The 24,272-nt window shown below is 39.5% G+C and overlaps 1 protein-coding gene across 3 annotated transcripts in view; it reads right to left on the bottom strand.

Annotated features, from left to right (window-relative positions):
- The window catches only part of KCNIP1 (potassium voltage-gated channel interacting protein 1), a 692,067-nt gene that overhangs the window by 185,228 nt on the left and 482,567 nt on the right, over positions 1–24,272 (bottom strand). Inside the window, exon 2 of one of the 3 annotated variants that reach the window (XM_075209805.1) lies at positions 10,119–10,163. The exons of the other annotated variants lie outside the window; for them this stretch is intronic. Within the exon in view, the coding sequence (XP_075065906.1) occupies positions 10,119–10,163 (45 nt within the window). The remainder of the gene's footprint in view (positions 1–10,118; positions 10,164–24,272) is intronic. 3 annotated transcript variants of the gene reach the window in all.

A 24,272-nucleotide genomic window follows, 5' to 3' on the forward strand; every position in this document is an offset into this window, starting at 1 on the left:
CAACATTTTCCTGTGTTGCAATTGTGACCTCATTGATTGGATTGGGGTGCGGGTTTTGGCATGGTAGAGTTGGGCATTTTAGATGGGTTAACAGCCAAGGTGAACTTGGGAAATGATTTGAGCCAGGGGTTGGTCACCCACTTTGTGCAGACTGTGACCCAAAGTCAGAGCCAAGTACAAGCCAGAACATCAACCACTCCAACCCAGAGGGGACCACAAAGGCCACCCCGACAACCAGAGACAGTGAGCTGGAGGCAGGACCATTCGTGAGTAACCTGGGGGTATCTGATATTGTACCAGAAGTTGTTTTGGGGGAGGTGGACCGAAGGGAGTTTAGACAGGCCCAAAAGACTGAACCATCTCTAGTTAAATTGAGAAGTGCAGCTGACGCTGGTAGAGGGGAAATGGCAGGCAGCAAGGTAGTGTGGGACAAGGGACTATTATACAGGTTAGACACTTCCACACTAGAACCAGGAACAGAGGTGAAGAAGCGGGTGGTCCCATGTGCTTACTGGGTCCAATTGTTAGCACTGGCCCAAAAGATCCCAGCAGCGGGGCACTTTGGGACCATAAAAATATTGGCCCTGCCAGATCACCTCGTTGAAAGGTCAACTTAACACGTCTTCTCTCCCGTAGGGCTGCTATTACTATGCAGAAATTACAGCAATGGTACTACGATAAATCTGACAAAGCAGATTCTGTGTTAGCCAGAAAGCTTCGTAAGAAGATGGCTCTAGGTCACATCGATAAAATTTACAACTCACAAGCGAGCAGAGTTACATATAACCCTAAGGAGATAGTCCAGACGTTTCAGGAATTTTATTCCTCCCTTTATAACTTAGCCCCACCACCCCCCCTTCTAAGAGCTCATACGGTGCCGTCTCTAGACGAATATCTAGCCGCCACCCCCCTCCCTAGGCTCACTCCACCTCACATAGAGTCCCTGAATGAAGACATTACCCTGACCGAGGTTTTGGTGGCTATTAAATCCCTGAAACTCTCTTCAGCTCCAGGCCCTGACGGTTTCACCCCACAATATTATAAGAATTTCGCTGCAATTCTAGGCCCCCATCTGACATCTTTTTTTAACGAGATCTTGGATGGTGCCATGTTTGATGCAGCCACAACCAGAGCTAACATCATTGTCATTCCAAAGCCAGGGAAGGACCCAATTCTCTGCTCTAGCTATAGACCAATATCCCTCCTCAATGTGGACCTTAAAATTTATGCAAAAATTTTGGCCTCTAGATTGAATCCCCTCCTCCCTTCCCTCATCCATCCCGACCAGGTGGGATTTATCCCAGGGCGTCAAGCCCCGGACAACACTAGGAGAACAATCGACCTGATCCATACAATTCACAGGGGTAAGCTCCCCTCCCTCCTTATGTCATTAGATGCTGAGAAGGCGTTCGACCGCATCTCCTGGTCGTTTATGGTTGGGGTGCTGGGAGCGATGGGTTTCTCTGGCAAATTTATGACTGCCATCTCAGCCTTGTACCGCTCCCCATCGGCCACAGTCTCTGCAAATGGTCTGACCTCGGTCCCCTTCACTATTTCCAATGGCACACGGCAGGGCTGCTCCCTCTCCCCGCTCATTTTTGCCCTTATCATAGAGCCATTAGCAGCTAGAATCCGGGCTAACCAGCAGATACTAGGCATCCCGGTGGGTAGCTCTTCTCATAAGATAGCATTATATGCGGATGACGTCCTGTTAACTATTGCTCACCCAAATCTTTCCGTTCCTCCTCTTGTAGACAAATTAAATCTCTACGGCCACTTCTCAGGATATATAGTTAACACTGACAAGACAGAAGTCTTAGACTTTTATGTTTCCTCAGCAGACAAGGTGTCTTTAGAAAGTTCCTTCCCATTTAACTGGCGGCTTCAAAAACTCAAGTACCTTGGGGTATACTTGACTAAGCAACTTTACCAGCTTTTTCAGGCCAACTTACCTCGCATCCTTGCTCAAATTAAGTCGGATCTTGTTTCATGGTCGCAATTATACATCTCCTGGATAGGTCGTATTAATGCGGTCAAGATGAACATACTCCCTAGACTCCTCTACCTTTTTCAAACCCTCCCCATCCGGGTCCCCCCCTACGTTTTCAAGTTTCTCCATTTCCATGCATCTAAATTCATCTGGGCAGGTAAGCGCCCCGAGTCCGTTTCAAGCTTTTACAGAGAGCCCCGCGGTGAGGGGGACTGGGAATCCCTGATTTTCGATGCTATTACCTCTCCGCTCAGTTTGCTCAATGCGTTCTGTGGTGTAGTTTAACTCCCTCCAGGGTCTGGGCCGAGATCGAGGCTGAGAGTCTGGGTATGCTTTCCCTATCTACTCTCCTATGGCTCCCACGGGCTCGTCGACCAAAACGTGTCTCCCTTTATCCGGTCATTACACATTCCCTGGCGGTCTGGGACTCATGCTCTCAGAAATCTGAGAAATCCCCATCCCTCTCCCCTAATTCCTTTGTTTAACTCCTCAGACTTCGCTCCAGGCCTTACTCCTAAAGCATTCTCCTCGTGGACCTCACAAGGGGTCCGTTTCTTGAACGATCTAACCTCTACGGCTGTGTTCCCCTCATTTTCTGACATCCAATCGCAATTAAATATTCCCACTAAATTATTCTACCAATTCCTCCAGCTCCGCCATTTTCACCATACTGCCAAAACTCGCCTCTCCTCCCGTCCCCTTACCACATTTGAACATCTTTGTCTCCGTCAGTCCTCCACGAAAGGCCTTATTTCAACATTATATTATGAACTCGCCCTACCTTCCTCAGACCTTAGAGTTTCGCATGAACTGGCCTGGGAACGTGACCTTGGTGAAGTTCTTTTGAGCGAGGAATGGTCGGAGATATATGAGAATGCTGCCTCCAGCTCAATCTGCGTTAAAATAAAAGAGAATGTCTATAAGGTATTGTACCGATGGTACAACGTTCCCTCCTGGATTCATAAAATTCTTCCAGACTCTTCTGATCGCTGTTGGCGCGGGTGCTCCCATGAGGGTAACTTTATCCATATATGGTGGACTTGTCCCAAATTATCAAACTTTTGGGCCGAGATTAAACACCTGATCCAATCGATTCTCCAGATAGCAATACCATTAGAGCCTAAATTTTTTCTTTTGCCCTTGGGAGCACCAGCGGCGACTCGACACCAAAACAAGTTAGCTAGGCACATCCTGACGGCAGCTACCTGCCAAATTGCAGCAGACTGGAGGCAGCAATCTCCACCTTTGCTTCAGGCCGTTATTAACAGAGTTTGGCAGGTTCAGCGCCTGGAATACATGACCAGCATCATCAATAGGACATCAAGATCGTTCACTAAGGTATGGAGCCCATGGCTCTCGTTTTTTCAGGCTTACCCCCCTTTCACTTGACTTTACACCTACATATATCCGTCCTCTTTTTGAGAACCCCTTTCTTCCTTTCCTTTTCTGCTCTGTTCTAGTCTCTCTTCTCCTCTCTCCCTGCGTTATGCCCTCCTCTTTCGCGGCATTTCGCTCTCTCCCTTACATCTTTTAAAAAAAAAAAAAATTTGGTCAATCTTTATACACGTAATTTGACCTCTTTGCACTGATTTTTTACGATATTCTGTTGATTTTATATCATGTTTTATGTGATGTGGTTTTTTTTTCTTGCTGACACTGCATATCGGTTTTGTTTGTTATTTGACCTTCCAAAAATAAAAATTAAAAAAAAAACATTGGCCTGTGTGTTGCGAACCTTATCTGGCCTGAGTCACCCAGGATGTGAAGCAGCATAAAGCCTCCTGTGACATCTGCCAGAAGATAGGGAGTTCCTAAGAAAGGCTCACTGCAGCCACTGCACATAATTGAGTAGTCTTTGCTGGGGTGGCCATAGACACTTTAAGCCCACTAAACATCCCCAGTTACACCGCAAAAAGGTCACCAGATACCCAAAGGAAGTAGCCTTGTCGTTCTTAGACACAGAGCTTGTTTCCCAGGCACTGGTGGACATCTTCAGCCAGAAAGGATATCCCAGAGAAGTGGTCACTGACCATGGGACACAATTCCAAGGGGAAATAGCCTAGACCCTTTGGGAGAAATGGGGCATTAAGCCCCATGCAAACCACCCCGTACCATCCCTAGATTAATGATCTGTGCGAATGTTTTAATGGAAAGTTGAAACACCTCCTCAAGGCATAAGTATATTCCAAAGTGAGATATTGGTAAAGGGGCCATGCAGCAGCTCCTATTTGCATAAAGGAGTCCACTGGAAACTCCCCTTATGAACTATTATACGGCTGGAGGGCCTGTGGGACCCTAGATCTGGTCAAAGACAGTTGGAAAGGGACATTCCAGACCTATCCTCCAATATGTGGAGGAAATAAGGGCCAAAATTAAAAGGTTAGATCAGTTAGTGCAAGGGCATTTAAAGGAGGGCACAGACCAGGCAGAAGAAGTGGTGTTATGCCCAAGATAGGAGACTGACCCCAGGGCAGATAGTGAAGGTGCTCACCCCAGTGAGGCAGAAATAAACTTCAAGCCACCTGAGATAGCCCATACAAAATAGCGAAACAGGTAGGGCCTGTTAACTATGTGATGGTCCTAGATGATGAGGAGAAATGGTTGAAAACCATCCACATTAACCAGTTGAAGGGGTATGTGGAACGGCAGACAGTGGTATATTGTCCCCCCTAGGAATCAAGACCCCTTGCTGGAGCTGATAGGGGATGTGAAAGGGGATTAATGGGTGGAGGCTGTAATGGTGGGAATACAGCTAGATAAGGGGTAGAAGCCAGAAATGAGGCAAGTACTAGAGAAGGAGCAAGCCCACTTTACCTGTAGGCCCAGATGTACCCACTTGGCCACCAACCATGTAGACACGGGGAGTCCAAACCCATAAGGTAAGTGGCATACCGCATGACCCCTGCAGTATTGGCCCATTTGAGATAGAAAAGATGCTGGCCTTAGTTGTAATTAAAAAATCACATAGTCCCTGGGCCTCATGGTGGTGTTGGTTCAGAAAAAGGACGGGACCACCCGCTTCTGCGTGAACTAATTTAAGTTAAACAAGGCTACCACCACCAGTGGTAGTCACTTTAACGGTGCTGATAACACCAACAGTGACAGGGGCGCACTAGGATTGTTGCACATGCACAGCAGCTCCGTTTCGGCAGCGCTGTCCTATACAGCAGCCGCGGCGCTGTCTAAGAAGTGTCCGCGGCGGTGCTGTATACAATACAGCACCGCCGCGGACACTTCTTTGACAGCGCCGTGGCTGCTGTATAGGACAGTGGCCACTTAGTTAGCGCAGGGGGGGGGGTTATAGAGACTCAGAAACCCCCCCTGCGTGCGCCACTGAGTGGCTACCACGAAGGGAAAAAAATGAAAATGACTTCCCCGACTTAGAAGAAATGATGACTGACCCTAACAATGACAGAAGAAGTTCCCGGCAGTGTGAGAACAAATCACGATCCCTAGTAAGAACGGCATCTTGTTTCTACATCATTTTCAATTGCGACCTTTGTATCACTATTTTTAAAGCAGCAATGCCGCTTCTTATCCGACCTGTTACACTTAAGCCTTAGTGTAATACTTAGGTCGAATAGGAAGCGGCATTGCCACTTTAAAAATAGTGATACAAAGGTCGCAATTGAAAATGACGTAGAAACAAGATGCCGTTCTTACTAGGGATCGTGATTTGTTCTTACACTGCTGGAACTTCTTCTGTCATTGTTAAGGTCAGTCATCATTTCTTCTAAGTCGGGGAAGTCATTTTCGTTTTTTTCCCTTCGTGGTAGTCACTGTCGGTGACACCACCTCCAAAATTTCGTACCCCACCCACCACTATGGATGCTTATTCCAGGGCCTGAATAAATAAGTTTCAGGACAGTCTAGGGGCTGACCAGTTTAAGTCCACCTTAGATCTAAGTAAGGGCTACTGGCATATTAACCTCAACCCCGAGGTCCAGGAGCATTCAGCTTTTATAACTCCATTGGAATCGTTTGATTGCACTACAATGCCTTTGGGGTTGAAGAATGCTCTGGCCTCATTCAAACAGATGGCTGATGACCTATTGGAAGGTTGTCAGGAGTTTGCCCAAGCTACATTGATGGAATAGCTATTTTCAGCCAGACATGGAAGGATCACCTAATGCAAGTGGCAGATGTCTTGTGGAGTCTCAGACAGGTCATGCCGACCATCCGCCCGAACAAATGTTTCATAGGAATGGTAGAAGTACAATACTTAGGGCACCGAGTTGGTGGGGAAAATATTAAGCCTGAAACGGCAAAAGTAGAGGCCATAGTTCATTGGCTCGTCCCACCAACAAGGAACAAGTTGAGCATTACTAGGGATTGCAGGATACTACAGAAAATGTGTACCCACTATAGTACTGTTGCCAAACCCCCTGACTGACTTGACAAAGAAAACATACTCTAGGCAAATAGAGTTGACCCCAGCTTATGAGAGGGCCTTCGGGGAACTAAAGACAGCTCTGACACAGTCTCCAGTATTAGCAGCCCCAGATTTTAGCAAAAGATTCCTGGCAGAAACAGATGCTTCTGGGTGTGCACTGAGGGCTGTGCTCAGCCAAGTGAGGGAGGATGAACAAGAACACTCTGTGGTCTATTTGTCCAGATAACTGGTGGACAGAAAGGTGGCCTATGCCATAATTGAAAAATAGTGCTTGATTGTAGTGTGGGCCCTGAAGAAATTGCAACCTTAAATTTACAGGCAAGAGTTCACAATCATCATGGACAACAACCAATTATGCTGGCTGCAAAAATATTCTGTGGAAAATTAGAGGTTAATATAGTGGAGTCTGGCATTGCAAGAATATAACTTTATGATTTCTCATATAAAGAGTAAGGATTAGGCCAATGCTGATGGACTCTTCAGAAAAGAGGAGGATACCCAGGCCCCACTGGGCCAAGGAGAACACCATTACATCAAACACAAGACTTCAATTATCCCCTTGACTTAATAAGGGGGAGGTATGTGACAAGATCGGGCACCACAGTGGGAATATCGGGTCAACCTAGGCTGTCAGTCAGTGGACCAATTGGGCTATATCTGCCCACCCAGTTTACTAAATGCCATGTGTGCAATTTAGCTTGGTGTTCAGATGTGGCGAAGTTATTAATTGATATGAACAATTGTCCAGAATGACCTGCAACTTTGTGATGAAATCTAAACTACATTTATTTGTGGATGGTTTCTTATGTATTTTTAATCCTTTTGGAATGATTCTTTGTGTTATATACTATTTTAAAGTATATTTGTCCCACTTTCTTGTTTAAGTAATCCAGAAATGGATGGCAAAAACACTATCCTGTTTGGGCATCCTGTTCTTTAGCTTCTAATTCTGAATATATGTTTTGTGCCTGCCCTATCCTGTTTTGTCCTGTGTCCAGAAGACCTATATGTATATAGAATATTAATTGTCAGTGTAAATTGGTGCGGCAGGATCTGGGAAAGGATATAAGTGTGAATAAAGAACAATTGATCTGAGCTCAGAGTTTACTCAACTGTGGTGCTAATTCTTTAAGGGAGCTGCTCAGGTATGGAGATTCCCACGCTCTAATAATAGACAGGTAAATGAAAAATTACTCAATCGCTGCATCCACTCAGACTGGGTGAGAGATGTAAACCTCAATTATAATATCTTGAATTATATGATGGAATAGACACAAGGTAGGTGTTTCTGATAGGCCATAGAGTATCACTGATGATATTGATCTAGGTATGTATGTTTATTGCCAAACATGAATAGTGTGTCTAGAACATATGAAAATTCACTGTTTAGAGAAAATAAAATTGATTTTAATAGATGCTTTGATGCTGTTGATTAAACATAAAAGTCCTGCTACAGACTTAATATCAGGGAATTTTATTTTCTCTATACATTGAATTTTCATATTATCTAGACACACTATTCATGGTTGGCAAATCACTTACATACCCAGTTCACCATCATTAGTGATACCCCACATCCTCTCAGAAACACCGGCCATTGTATAATTCAAGATATTACAATTGAGGTTCACATCTCTCACCTAGGGGTAACTTTATCAAGCTGCGGGTTTGAAAACATGGAGATGTTGCCTATAACAACCAATCAGATTCTAGGGCCTGATTCATTAAGGATCTTAAATGAAGAGGTATCTTATTTCATTCTCCTGGACAAAACCATGTTACAATTCAAGAGGTAAAAATTAGTTTTCTGTTTCGCACATAAGTTAAATACTGACTGTTTTTTCATGTAGCACACAAATATCAACTTTAAATTTCAGTATACAAATAAGCTATCAATTATTTGTGTGCTATATGAAAAAACAGTCAGTATTTTACTTATGTGCAAAACAGAAAACTAGTTTGCACCCCTTGCATTGTAACATGGTTTTGTCCAGGGGACTGAAACAAGATACCTCTTCATTTAAGATCCTTAATGAATCAGGCACCTAGTTATCATTTATTTAGTACATTATATAAAATGACAGCTAGAATCTGAATGGTTGCTATAGATATCTCCAGTTTTTAAAACCTGCAACTTAATAAATTTACCCACTAGTCTGAGTGAATGCAGCGCCTGAGTATTTTTTTTTTTTACCTTTTTTTAATTTTGATTATGTGTATATTTTTCATGTAGTCAAAGGTGCTATTGTGGTAAGATTTGTTTTTTCAATGGCTGAAACAGTTTTTTTACTGCTCTGTATATTTAAAGCTAGTTGTGGGTTTCAATGCTGCCATTCAGTGAACAAACCATCTGAATGAATGGGAATTTTATGGGGGAGGGGCACAGACACTTGCACAGCGGTAAAGGGAGAAAGGAGTACAGACCATTGCAGCCACTGTGGACCTCAGCTAGTTCAGTGAACAGAGCATTCATAATAAGTGCAATCTTGTTTTTTTTTATTTTTTTACTAATTCATTGATTTCCACCCAAAACTAGTTTGTTTTGTGTGTAGTTACCCTTCAAATAAAGTTTGCATGTTTAAGCATGCTGGCTTTGCTTGTTTACAGTGAAGATATTTGACTTTAGTTCAACAAACTCAATATGCAGTTTTAGAACCATAACACAAAACTGGTGCCGATTTTAGTGAAATTGTATTGACAAAAGAATATAATGTGCGAGAATAAAATAGATTTTACATTACATAAATGTAAAATTCTTAATGTTTAAAAGTAATTGGTTGTATTCATACAATCCAAGGCACCAAAAAATAAGAATGGCTTCGCCATTCATTTTGTATAGATTTTCTAGCAGGTAAAAAAAATGTTTTAGCTGTTTGCTAATAGCTTTTTGGCTCCAGAGAAAAAAATACATTATAATTGGTTGCATAAGTTTGGAAGTTACCACATTTAAAAGTTGCAAACAAACTGAAACTTTCTTTCCTCACGGAAAATAATTGTAATATCCGTGTACAGTAAATGTTTTACCTGCACAAATTTTAATCTGTATTCATTCTGATATAAATCTATACTTTAAAATATCACCTTTTTTAATACATTTGGTTGATGCAGTTCATTTTTTTAATTATTTGTATTCGATTTCCTCCTGGCAAAGAAAGGGTTAAATCCAATATCTAACACTGTCAATGTAAAAATGTTAAGTAAAATACAGTGCTATACAAATATATGCTTTCATGCAGTAAATTATGAGGAGAAGCAATGAAAACAAACAGCCAACATTGTTTAAATTGTATTAACCTATACAATATAATTTTTACTCAACAAGCCATGATTCCATGCATTTTACAGAATTGTGGCTTGATACATTAAGACAGATGATGTCACTAATCGATTAACTATTATTATAATAATTTTAAAATGTATTATTTATGGATATTGCAACATATTTTGCCATTTTTAGTATATATTAAAGCACACAAATAAATATATACATTCATAAAAATTTTCTCCAACTGTCCTGGAACTTGAGGAAACAGCACATGTCATGCACTGAAAACTATTTCTATTATTGATAAAATAGGTTAAAAAGAAGACTGAAGCGCTTTTAAAAGCCAATGTAACAGGAACATGAGACGCTGACATACAGCTATGAATTAATGCAAATGGTATCCATAGAGTATGTGGTGATTCTGATGCCAATGCATAAGCCAGCAAGTCAGAAATTCAAAAATCCAATACCTGACTTATTTTGGCGAGGGGCGTAGTCCATAACATACAGTTGACCTGTAAAAGAAATAATGTACAGTAGAATATTCTCAAAATTGGAAGAATAATGTGTGAACCGGTACAACCAAACTACCTTTATGCGCATATTGAATGGAGGGGAGGGGTATTTAAAACCATGTGTGCAGTCACCTTCATTCTCTAACTGGCCTAAGTGATTACCGGAAATATCTAACACATGCAGGTACTATTTTAATTCATTGCTCTTTGACGTGAAATATTTCAACATCATTGACTATTTGTGTGCTTCAGATGCAGGGCGTTCTACTTGGTAAAATCAGCTTGAGCATTCATTACGTCTGTTTATTGTTAATATTGTAAACCATAGACACCTCCTTTCTTTCTATATATCTTGTCATTCTTTCTCCTCTCCGTTTTATTATCATTGTTCTGTGAAGTTGTTATATGGTATTCAAAATGGGCAGAATGTTAAAATGCCCCTGTGGTCAAGGTTTCCTTCCCTTAAAACTAAAATATAAACTATATAATGCTGCATAACACTCCTTCCACATAAAGGACCTCATTTAGAGTCGGACGCAATTTACACTGAAATCATAAGTGTATATTGCATCCCGTAATTTACACAGTATTTAAAGTGGCACAGATCTTTAGATTAGTGTGCCTTAGAATACTGTATAATTTACACAAACACGCCTCTTTATCTGCCTTATGGGCCAGCGGGCAAGTGTATCATGCACAGCGCCCTGTAAAGCAGATAATTAAAAAAAATAATAATAATGTAAAAATAAAATAAAAACTGTTCTCCCCACCCCCCAGAAAACAGCACATGGGTTGGTTATGCTGTTTGGGAGGGGGTGCACACCGTTTTTGTAATTTAATTTTATTTTACTTTGTTTCTTAATACATCAAGGTCTCTTGTACCATCTGACAGCACCGCAAAAGATACGTCCCCTAGAGACCTATCTGCAGTTGCTTTCAACTCAAAATAGCAAGTAAGGAGTGTGAACACACATTTACACTGCTAGGCTCGCCCACTACTTCCCCCTTTCCAGCTCTCTAAGTGCAGAAAGGTGCAACGGGGAGATCTGGATCTTTGTCCAAAAATGCTTTTTTAGCACTGAACAGAACGACCTGCGTCCGACTCTAAATCAGGCCCAAAGTGTACAAATTAAACCATAAATTAAGTGATTTACTACAATTCACCTCAGCCGGATATAGTGCTACACTACATTTAAACATGAAAGAAGTGTATTATCCCAATTATCTTCCATGTGGAAGCATATATAGCTCAGAAATGAACAACACATTTGATAGCCAAAATAGTCCTTTAATCAAATTTACATAAAGGTATAATTCACAGTTCTAGTTAGATGACTTGGCTAGTTAATATACAATAAATGTGACCCTTGAGAACATGGATATAGACTTTCTGATACCAATTAAATTAGTCTGTTCAATATGGTTACTTAATTTACATATACAGGTCGGCAGTGTTATAAGGCAGAAACTGATTTCATGGCTTTTCTTTATGCTTGTTATTACTTTCGTTCTGCGTAGGCTCTGCAGTTATCTAATAAAACATAGTGCACAATTAGTAACCTATATTACACTGGCAATTATTAATAGAGGCCTAGTGAAAAAACTGTAGTTACTGCATTAACTTTTTGGTTGATACGTTTAGTTCACAATAAGTAAACATGAAGAGGAAAACTGAAAAACATGTTATGCATGTGCAACTAATCAAACAATTAACCCTATCCTTAATTAGTTCCATGCAAAAGTAGGAACAAGGATCATATAATCATAGTTTTTGGTAATATTTTCTATAGCAAATATTACTAAAAAGTTATATTCAAGTCATGGCATCAATGAGGTATTGTCAAGAAACTTGAAAGGTATAACAACAATGTATTTATTCATTGTCATAATGTGACAAAGAAATTTGTGAGCCATTATTTCCCAGGGTACGTGGTTGCCTTTCGTTGTATGATTATTAACAGTGACAACACATACATTTATCAAGTGATGCAGCTGTGTGAGTTTTGTTGGCTGGAATCCAGCTGTGTGTCTACTGTGCAATATATAGTTCAGCAAAATACTTTCCTTCAGAGAGGAGACAGGTGAAATCAAAGAAATGAAACAGGCACTGAAGCACCACTCCGTTTTACAAACAAAAGAAAACACACTGTGAATGACTGCTTCAGCATCTCTTGCACTGTCACTGTACAGGGGACCAGGTGGTGTTGTGTTTTTTTAAGCATTCTTCTTTATTTATTAAAACCACCCACACTTCTCCTATGCTGGAACGCTAGTCTAGCAATTAGCCTTAGCAAATAAAGGAGTGAAGAAGATTTTGGTGGACACGGTTTCCTTACTGAAATAAAAGCATCATACTGGGATTTTGAATAAATATAAAAATATATAGTGCACTCACTTTATTTTGTCAGCTGAAATAGGTAAGAAAAATTGGAATATAAATGTGCTGGGCTTGTCTTTCAACTTCAATAATTCTGCTTAATATTCCGTTAGCTACATATTGCCTATAGGCCCAGATTGTGTGACCTATATTACAAAGAGGAATGCATAAGCACCACACATCATTTTGATTTTGCACTGGTGTGCTTAGCTGGTCCACCCAGTCTCTTCAAGCTGTGAGAAGAGCCTCTAGGTTTGTAGAGGAATGCAAATAAGATTGTGGCAGTCAGTAAATGAATAAGTAAAAAAAAAGAGAAGCTATACAGCTGTTTATGATGATAACTGCAACCAGAGGAGTGGCATACTTACCTTAATGTCTTCTCCAGACAGTAGCCAATACGATACTATACATTTATTTAAGACGTGCAAGCTGTTTGCATTACTTATATTTTGTTCTTGTTTTCCTGTTTTCTCATATTTGTTTTTGTCTTGCATGAGAAAAAATGTTTCAAAAAACATAAAGTAGACTGCTATTAAGTTAGACCTGTAACCTTTGCTATAAAATAAATGTGGTCTAAACATATCATATGACCTTACAAAATAAAATTTAGACGTTCTGTAAAGTATCTGCTTATTTAGAAGAAAAATAAATAATATTCATCTACAGAATTTGAAATAATAATAATAATAATAATAATAATAATAATAAATAGCAGCACTGTAGCACAATGGTTCAATTAATATGTATGCACTACATAAATAACTGTTCATACAATAATGTACTTCCAAAAATGTAACAATTTACCACATAAAAAGGGGAACTGAGATTAGGGACAGCATTCAATTTTTGGGGATTATTTTATTGACTCTTCACTAACTGTGAAATAATGTGGGTATGTAGTACATGTACTAAGTTAATACAAGTGAATGGATATGAGTTCTCCCTTTAAATACATAAAATATCAAAAGCAAATTATGAGGATACTGGGGTTGGAACCGAAGCCCACTAGATATCTGGTCCTCTAAGTTCACAGGTAACACAGGTAAGGAGACAGGAAAGAGATAGTAACCCTATTTATTAAACAATTTGTGCACACTAAGTAAAATACAACAGTGTTTCCCAAGGAGAAACGTGTTCCCCCATCAAATATAATAATTGTCAGAATAGCACCAGCGTAAGTAAATTCCCCAACAAAGTCCCCAGCATGTTTCATCCTCAGAGTTCTAGCAGGCACACAGTCCTGTCAATAACAGTCCACAGAAGATAGCCCAAGTGGGCCAGGGGTTCTGATCTGAAGGTAGGTCCATGTACCTTGAGGGTCCCAGCCGGTCGGCTAACTCTCCACTAGCTTGATGGGACATTTGGTATTAGTCTCCCTGACGATGGAGGCTCACTAATTTCCCAGAATCTATGAGTGTCTTACAATGGATTGGTGATAGAATCAGTCCTAGATGTGCACTCCGCTCTGTCTGAAGAAGCTCCTGCTATAGGAATAATTTCTGGCCCTGAGATAATACAGTTACTCTCAATCAGTACAAGTCATTGCTCTCCCAAGATTCTCAACAACCCCTCCCCTGCCCAGACATCTCCTTTTTGTCCCTTCTCAAAAGGCACCCGATTGTGGCGCCCTCTCTTGATCAACCCCCCACTCATTGTCCTCTTGTGATTGGTGTTGTGAAGAGTTTGGGGAGTAACAGGGGTGGAGGTAGAGCATGATATCAGTGGTCTCCCATTTGCTGTGATAGTACCATTCAGACTGAGTTGAAGAGTTGCTGAAAAAATAGTAAGCAGACAGGCCACCTCCTGATCTTAGATAAAGTCCTGATCCTCCTGTTTTTAACCCTTTCCACTTTTTTTGATGTCACAGGATCCACAACTGCATTTAACAACAAAGCCCACTGATGACAGAACAGGCTAGTATGATATTCCCAATGTAAAGCCTGTGTTTGTCACACAGATTGCTTACTGCTTTAAGGCTTTAAGGCTATGACAGACCTGACATTCCTGATTTTAAATTGTGCCACATGCACCAGGCTATACCTCTATCCATCATTGCAATGTCTCCTTTCCCTGCAATAAAACTGGGACTGTTCTGATTATTATTTATTAACAGTTATTTACATACTTGCCTAAATGTCAGTGAGATGTCCGATGGAATAGGACACCACCCAACATCGCACCTGGATCACACCATGATGATGTGACTCGCATCGAATAGCATCATCAAGGTCTCACCAACACTCTGATGAGAATCATGTGGTAGAGCCTTGGGGCAGAACCCGTGATAATACAAACAACATCAACCCCCCCCCCCCTCACCCACCGAACTTCTCCCTTGAAGACCCAGGAGGGGAAGTCTAAAACATCGCCAAGTATGGTTATTTATATAGTGTTTACACATTATGCTTTTTATGCTTTACAAAGAATTATTGAGATTTGTAAGCTATTTAGAACACCAAGATAGATCTGTAAAGAAATGGCAAACAGTTTATAATGTATCAATCCCCAGCATCTACTGTTGCTTCACCCATCAGACTTCAAAAGGCTTGAAGTTATTGGCCTATTAGATTGTAGCAGATGTCAGCAAAGGAAAGTAAGGAAGTTAACCAGAATGTTGGTTTATTGAAAACAGGATTTAGGTTTGTATATATATTAAGCAAGCTTGTGGAATCAGGATAATAGACAAGGAGTTAAGTACAGCACTACAGCACTCATACGTAGTAAAGAAACAATATTGCACATGCGCAGAAGACATTTTGGCAGACCTAATTGTGCATGTGCAGTAAACACCCCAGACGGACGAGACGGCACTGTGGGTCTGATACCCGACACTGGAGACAGGGGCAGGCTGGAGGGCAGGGTGCATCTGCTCCCTGAGCCGGTCCCATAGTGGGCTTCCTTGGACTGGGTCACTGGGCCACCTGCATTTTTCTTTCCTTTAAAATGTTCCTATGAGGCTGCACAGTAGAATCTTGTCCCCCAGGGTCTAATTTGCCAGCCCTCCTATGACTGGAGACAGCACCCATCTATTTCAACAGAAATCACTAGCACAAAAATCTATTTGCATAGGTGAATTTAAACTTGCTGCTGTTTGCACACAATCACATACTGCAGATTGCTAGCAATTTAGTGAGAGGAGAAAGTGTGAAATGGTGGAGGCGATGAGCACTAATTATTCAACCAAGCCATTTTAACTGTAAATTAAATATACAATTCAGCAGAGGTAACAGATACTCCATTTAACATAATTTTCTTGGCTGCAAACTTGGAATATTACACTGATATCTTGACAAGGCTTGTGAAAAAAAATCACTAAATCTCAAAGTAAAACACAACAATCTCAACTAAATAGCAGTTTGGGTCATGAATTGAATAGAATTAAAAATCAATTTCAGCTTGTAAGTTACTAGTGCAAATCACATATCTGTAGTTCAAGGTATAACTGAAATAAGCTAATGAGGTGCTTTTGTATGCCGCTGAGTGACAAAAAGTGAACTTATAATTCCCGTGAGAAGGCAATTCACTTATGTATGAAATCAATGTTGGAGCAGAACAAAAATAATACAGCTGTGTTTTTGATGTATAAAATACAACTGCTGCTTTATATGGACTATAGTGGGATTTTTCTATGTGACATTTTTACAATGAGGTGTGAAAATGTAATTCCTTGATAAAACTGGTTCAGGATTCACTTCATTTTAAATGGAAAAATCATACAGAGATTTTTTTAGAGGTGTGCACTGACCCCTATGTCTTGGTTTTGGATGTGGTTTTGGTTATCAAATGTCTTCGCGTTTTGGTTTTGTTACAGGTTTTGCCCCCAAATTATGAAAAGTTTTGATTTTGGTTGTGGATCTAGAGATATACCTACTTGGTGTATCTTTTTTTAAAAAAATTGTCATGAGTCGTGGCGGTCCCCAAGCAGCCGCAACTCCCTCTATTCTGCTAGGTTGTGTCCCGACCATCACCATGATAACCGGGATGTCACTTCCCCTTCCCTCCCAGCCACCTCCTCAGCCAGCACTACATCCTGGTTTTAGGTAGCAGCCGGGTGTGTGCACATTAATAAATTAAGTAATTATTTAGAACTAATGGGACACAATTACTGGGGTAGTGCCCTTGTTTCCTGACTGGTCAGTTATGCTATTTAAGGAAGGGAGGGCTTAGTCTCCCTACTGGTTATAGCGTCTCTTTTAGGTTTGCTGACCTGCTGCTGTGTTTATGTCTCCTCTGGATATCATACTGACTGATACCTGTTGTGACCACTGACTTTGTTTTTCTGATTGTGCTTGAACTCAGATTGCCCTGACCTCTTCAAGTCGGATATTCCTGCTCACCTCCAGCCCTGACCTTTAGCCTGTTCCTGACCACGTATTTGTTACGGATCCCTGACCTCGGCTTATGTCTGACTACCCACAACCATCCTATCTACTGCCTCCTATTTCCAGCTGTGCTACGGGTTCAAAGAATACACTTTTACTACACTATAGCTTAAGACCTGGGTGCATCTAAGTACCTGTGAGTGCATAAAGCTGCACGGGAAAGACATCTGTTCTAAAAGTTTATGCTGGTAACAATTGGCCCTAACAAAAATGAATATGTAATTGGTGTAGAAATCTTTGATGAGGGTGATGATAACATTGTCATTCATCATCATTGAGGAAGATGACCAGTGACCACTGTTATCCAAATGCCCATGATTCATTTGTTAACATCCCTATCTATTCTCGAGTATATACAAATATTCACTACAACCATTCCATATACAATTTGACTTATTTACACTAATTACAAATTTATTACATGGATGAGAAACAAGAAAAACACAATAGACAATGTGAACCACTCAACTGCAAGTGGATTGCTGGTTGGGTGACTGATCACTTATATATGGAGAAGGAATAATCTAGAATGATCACAAAGGCAGGCTAGGCTGGGGAGCAGGGTGGCACTTGCCCCCTGGGCCGGTCCAATAGTGGGCTACCTTGGGCCGGGTCACTGGGCTATCTGCTTTTTTTTCCCTTTAAAATGTTCCTAATAGGCTACTGAGTAGAGTATTTCCCCCCAGGGCTAAAAATTGACAACCATTCTCTGATTCAGGGCATTTAAAACCAACTGTACTAGGTCAGATACTATACCTCAGCTTTGTTACAGATCTGGCTTGATACAGACCTGATTAGTCAAATCAGGCCTATATACATGACCTGATGTTGAGTCTTAACTAGGGTTTCCAGGATAATGAGGCAAGACACGGATGTTGCTTCTACAATACTTCAATGAGTAGATAATAAACATATATATAAATATGCATAGATGACAGGAATGAAGTATAGTCTGCAGATGTATAATACAGATATCACAGATAATGGAGGAGCATAAACACGTATAGATTTTACAGCTAAAACGTGGAAGTATTAGTACCATACATAAATAGAGAATAAAGAGAATGGGTTAGATTAATGGAAGCAGCAACAAGTACTGCAAATCATAAAGAGAGCATATAGCAATGCAAGCATCAATATACACAAAGACATAGTACTGGGACTGGGCAGTGAGGAATCCAGAGCGGAACACCATAGAGAGCAATGCAGAGAGAACCGATAAGTCACAGTGCATAGATGGGCAAACCGTCAAGGTTAAGCACACGGGAGGGGTGGTAATTAGCTATGGCGGAACGTAGCTATGACTGTAGCAGAGGCAGTGATAAAATGCTGGTGTCAGTTAGCCTCGGCTGAGCATGGCAAGGTGATATACACAACAGCAGTCTTGTTCACAGCACAGATGATATCAGCTATGATAACCACAGCAAACGTCTAAAAACACTGAAGCAGCAAACTTTGTGAAAACCAATATTTGTGTCACTTTCAAAAATTTGACCATGACTGTATGTGGCACATACATTTTTTTATATATATCTATAAAAAATATATCTATTTCTTATACTAGCTAACTGCTTTCAGACCTATCATTAGACACTTTTCATCCTCTAGCAGACTGGTTTTGGATAACTCCCCACTGAAATGCTGAGACAGGAGTTCTCATTATATAAAAGGACCATTAGAACTTACACATTGATTAAAAGGCTTCCTCTACTTTTCTTGAGCTGTTGTGGGTGTTTCTGAAATTCTCTCGGCTATAGGACTAACTTACAAGGATGGCAGTTTTATATTCCATTAATTTTAGTCTATTAATATTCAGCAAAATAATGCATGTAGGTTAATCTGGACTGAAATATTTCACTGATCATTCATTCAAACTTTTTAATGAAAGCAGGCATCCTTCATGCACTGCAGAGGCAACGTTCTCCTCAAGTATTTTCAGCAGGTAATGTTTTGAAGTTCTTCTTGTGTGAGAACATTTGGCATAATTACTGACCAAAAACAAACATTACAATTTACTTCAGTATTATTAAAGACATATTCAAAATATGCGCTGCTGAAGTAATAGAAGAGAAGGCTGAGGAACAGTTCCCCCATGTCTAGAATATCAATAGCAATTGTAGAAATCTTGCTTGGCCATGAAAACGTTGCTGTTTTGTTATGTCAGGTGCCTACTTCTGCTCAAATCCAAAATTTGCAACTAGGCATTTGGATTTGTGATGCAAAATTCTACACCGGCCAATGAAGAGAGTTGAGTAGATTGGTGGCGTTCATAGCGGAGTGCTTATCAGGTGCATGAGCGCACCAGCCAGTGTTTTGTTTTGTCAATACTCTGACTGCACCCAAGTCGCAAAACACAAACTGCAGAAATTATGGACAGGAAATTAAAATGAAATTTACCCAGGAAACAAACATTTTGCTATAATGTGCAATAAGGCACGCTTGCACACTAATATAAATTTTGCAGGTTCTCAATTTTGGGGGTTTATAAATGACCTCTGATGACTACTGAAAAAAACTTCTTGGGGAAAATGGAACAAGCATTGTTGAATTCCAAGATGAGTCCAATATGAGTCATATAATAAATATATTGCGTTATGAATTGCATTACTTTTTTAGATTAATACTTGGGTAAAAGTTAGGTAGTTAAGTGTGTTTGAGTGTGTTGCTGTGTGCTAGGGTTGCAAATTTATTTGGTATTTTATGGAAAAAAGGTTCATATTTTCTCCAGACAAAATAAATGAAGAAAAGAAAAACTAAGCTCTGTCCTGTCAATTACCTGGTATATATATATTTTGTGGGTAAGGGTTAATTTACCAGAACAGGACCTGTTTGTTCCCCAGGGAAAGGTACAGACAGGGTTAAGGACCCTGCTGTTACCTTAAGCAAGGATTGCTGAATAGCAGCCGGATGATAGTTAGGTTACAGTGCTGACAAAATAAAGCAGCAACTGGTTAAGAAGACCGGAGTAAGGAGTCACTTACTTGGTAATTCTTACTATATATATATATATATATATATATATATATATATATATGTGTGTGTGTTTGTTTGTTTGTAAAGCTGCCAAATCTTACATAGTTGTTTAGCATCGAAAAAGTAAGCTGTTAGACCATGCAGCCACAACACAACAATACGGCAAAGCGACAAAACTTATTTTCTAGATAGCCTTTTTGGTCTATTTACCAAATAATTTGCTAATAAATAAAAACTGCTACACATTACAAATCAGACCTGCGCAACTGTGGTTGACCCTGCTAATATATAATATATGTAGTGGCAGTTTGTAATATCACAGTATACCACTATATAGTGGTTGAGGTGGGCTAGTGTACTGTGGTAGGACATACCACCACTTTTCCAAATAATTTTATTGTAAAACTATCAAAGTTCATTTGCTTACATTTGGATGCCACCACTTCAAAATTTCCATACCACCACTTTCCAATCATTATAGCCCATTGGAAAATTGTTCCACTGTTGTCTATGGCTGAAATGCAAATATGCCAAAAATATGCAGAGAAAATAAAGCTATTTCTGCACAATAACCTGCATAACCTGCATTTACAGATTTCTAAAAAAAAAAATTAAAAAAGGAAAAAAATAAAAGTAAACCCTAAATATAAACAAGACATAATTGGCCTTCATACTGTAAACTCTCAGTTTGATTGCAGGATTTCACACCTATGTTGTGTCATGTTGTGTCACTGTATTTAGCAAGTACTGGATATCTGACAATTTGAAATGACAGAGATGTTTCTGACACAGGCGAAAGAGGGTGGTAGTTAGTATGTGATCAGAAGAGAGCCAGAGCTATCCAATCATGTGTGAACCATCAAATCTCCTACAGTTAGATCACTTTGAAATTCAGCAACATGGTGTAACTGTGAGAAAACCTTTAAGGTTTTTAAAATCAGGATTTGTACTATATGCTATTGGTATAATATGAATTGTATATTAAGAATATGTTTATAAATAGAATATTTTATCAGACAAAGTATAGTTCAATATAAAAAAGCTAAATGTGATTTTGTTGCTTTTAAATTCAATTTAGCAATGACATACAAAGATTCCTTTCATGTGCCATACTGCATGTGATTTCAACAATTGAGTTGTAAGTAATAATCATCAATAATAAATTAGAAGAAAAACTATATCACTGCCAAGAAATGAATCTGCTATATGTAGGGAAGAGACTCATAAAACCCAGTTAAAACAAATGAGACTCATCATCACCAGCACAGAAAAGGTGTCTGTCACTATGGGTCTATCGCCATCCTTTAATCTAACAGTTGTTGCATAAATAAAATATGTTAAGTCTTACAGAACAAGTGGGTGAAATAGAAAAAAAACACATTATTAAAGGAAAATCAGTATCTTTGTAAGCAGTGAGACAGCACAAAATGTCAGTCATTAATTCTTCATTTACTGTCATTTGTTGTCACATTATGCTTAGTTACCACAATGTGTATGCAGATTTATGTTTTGGCAACCATGCTATTACTTATGAGTGGTTTGTTTTCTTTTTTTATTGATTTTAGAATATAAGGATATAGGGGTATGGCTATAGCATTATCATAACAGAGATTAACCTACATTATCAGCGGTCAATATAAATTTTGGGGTATATCGTAAAGCTCCAGTATCAATATTACATGTAAGTGTTATAACAGTCACATAACATAAATTAAACTTAATGAGCAGGTTGTCAGATTACCATCCATTCAGGTTGATCTTCAACCTCAGTGCTGTAGACATGACATTTATGCCATTTAACCTTTGGGGATGATACTGAGGTCGAGTACTAGCTCTACGATTTCCATTTTCAGTAGGAGATCCTGAGACAGCGCGTCCCGAAGAGGTGGGTAAGTATGATTTTTTTTATCACAGAAACAGCAGTTTTTCGGAACTGCTGCTTCTGTGATCCGTTTTTCATAAATTTGAGAAATAGTTCAATCCTTATCCATGCGATAAGGATTGATAAATACTTCTCGGTTTAGCTGATGATTGATAAATGTGCCCCTATATAACTAATGTGATCTTTGCCTGGTCGCACCAATGTCTTTATTTCAATTGTCACCATTTTTATTCATGTTATTTTCTCTACATTGGATCATGTCTCCGTTAAATATGATTGCTCTATAAATTTGGCCAAGACGGAGCAAAAGTAGTTCTCATCAAATTCATGACAGAGTACTTTTTACTCCCACCTCCAAGCTAGTGGAGTTTGCACCTTTTCTATATTTGCATGCACAATCTATGCACATGTTATTGCCTATCCCACATTTCATATGTAGTGCCCTGATCCATCCAGATATACCAGCTCTGCCCATCATATGTAGCACTTCAGCAGCATCTTGTCACACAAATCATTGTGCTCATCTGTAAAAATATGCACAGAAAAATTGTTCCTTCATGTCACAGTAAAGAAATTATATTTTGATCCAGGCAACTGGAATTTTCCACATATAAAAAGGAGTTCCTCAGGCAGCAAATGTGTGTAATAGATATTAGTTGGAATTATGATTATGTTGGTTAACAGTTGCATAAATAAAGCCCTTCTACCAAATCAAAGAGAGTCTTCAGGGTGATAGAGAGCTCTCAGTATGTAGGTATTAAGCCTGACAGCACACAGTTTTCAGGAGATATACCAGCGTGGATCTTTTTACTGTGGCGTGTGATGTGTAAAAAAGCTTTGTGGAACAGCAACTTGCCTTTTTAGTAACAGCACAGTAGCACTTTGATTAGTGTTGCTGCCTCACAGCACTGGGGTTATTCATTAGATTCTTCCTGTTTCCCCCCACACTACAAAGACATATATGGTAGGTTAATTGGCTTGTGATGACATCAACCCTAGTGTGTGTGCATGTCGTAGAGAATGTAGAACGTAAGTTCCACTGGGACAGGGTCTGATGTAAATGATTAAATAACCTCTGTAAAGCACTGTGTAATATATAGGTGCTATATAAATAACTGTTAATGAATAATTCCTGATTAATGTAAAGAGGGTCCTTCATAGTAACCACAGCATCTATACTCCATACTACAGGCACACCACCAACAAGAGCTGCTAGAAAGATGCTGAAGATAGAGATCAGAAAGGTAAGTATTTACACTACTAAAAGCCACTTCCCTTTATGAAAATGTGATCTCCATCTTCTGAGGCAGGAAATGGAAACCTGCATCAAATTATGCTTAGGTTACTTATACGTAACACCATAATGGGACATTGAAAGTTTAAAATATTAGAGAAATAAAACTCAATAGACATTCCAATAAATGTATAGGTATAGTTGCAGCAGAAAAAATCCACTTCTTATACATTCTGTTCATTTCCCTAATGTAATATCACACTTTGCTAAATGCTTTCCAAAGGATAAATGTAAACTGCCATCATAAGGAACCTATGTAGAATGATTTGATCATGGCCACTCTGCTTACTGAAGGGGCAAATGCAATGACCCCCATCTCATCCTTTACACACACATCTATAAACATTTATAAGACTAATGTAAACTTTAAAAGACACCTAGTGCCACTTTATTCATCATTAGAAACAAACAAAAAATGCACCAAATCCCCCACAAATTCTGTGATTCCGTTGTTCAGTACAACCAGTGAATCTGGATCCAAATACATATGTAGATGGACAATTTGAAAAATTCCAGTTAGTTTCTATAGACACAATGTTCCATTATGCCTATGACCACATACACAGGCTGATACTGTTTTAGGACAATATGATTGAACTCTTAGCTCAATCAAATTAAATAACTAAATTTCATTCAAATTCTAGACTAACTTGGCTACTGGTATTACTTCTGAGCTGGATTGAGCTTCATTCACACTAGGCCATAACCCAATAGCAGCAGTGGCTTAGAAGTTGCTTATTACTTGCACAATGTGTATGTCTCAGATTTTTTTTTCTTTCTTAGTCAAAGAAAAAAATATTTAATCAATGAGAAGAACTCAATCTGCAGTTACATTAATTAATTGTTAGTTAAATGGCTGTGGGGAGGCTTTTCAGAACAACATTATTTCTCTTAGGACATAATTATATTATATTCTTTGTTAGAGCCTGCAAGATTAAGGAGTTGTTTTGTGTAAAAGAAGTGTGGCTAATGGCTGGGGTAGGGTATAGGATACCACAGGTATTGTCCCTGCGAACTCCAATGGTGTACATCTGGTACTGAGTTACCATCTATGTGGTCATATTTAGGCTACAGTAACAATAGCAATTCAATGTTTTTCATGTATTTCCTTCCATGTTACTCTACAACAAATGCTGCAGCCTATGACAGCTACCTCTGTTTGCTTTAGAATTTGCATCCTACTGTATATGACTATATTATT

The sequence above is a fragment of the Mixophyes fleayi genome, chromosome 4 (assembly GCF_038048845.1).
Source record: "Mixophyes fleayi isolate aMixFle1 chromosome 4, aMixFle1.hap1, whole genome shotgun sequence".
Taxonomy (NCBI): domain Eukaryota; kingdom Metazoa; phylum Chordata; class Amphibia; order Anura; family Limnodynastidae; genus Mixophyes; species Mixophyes fleayi.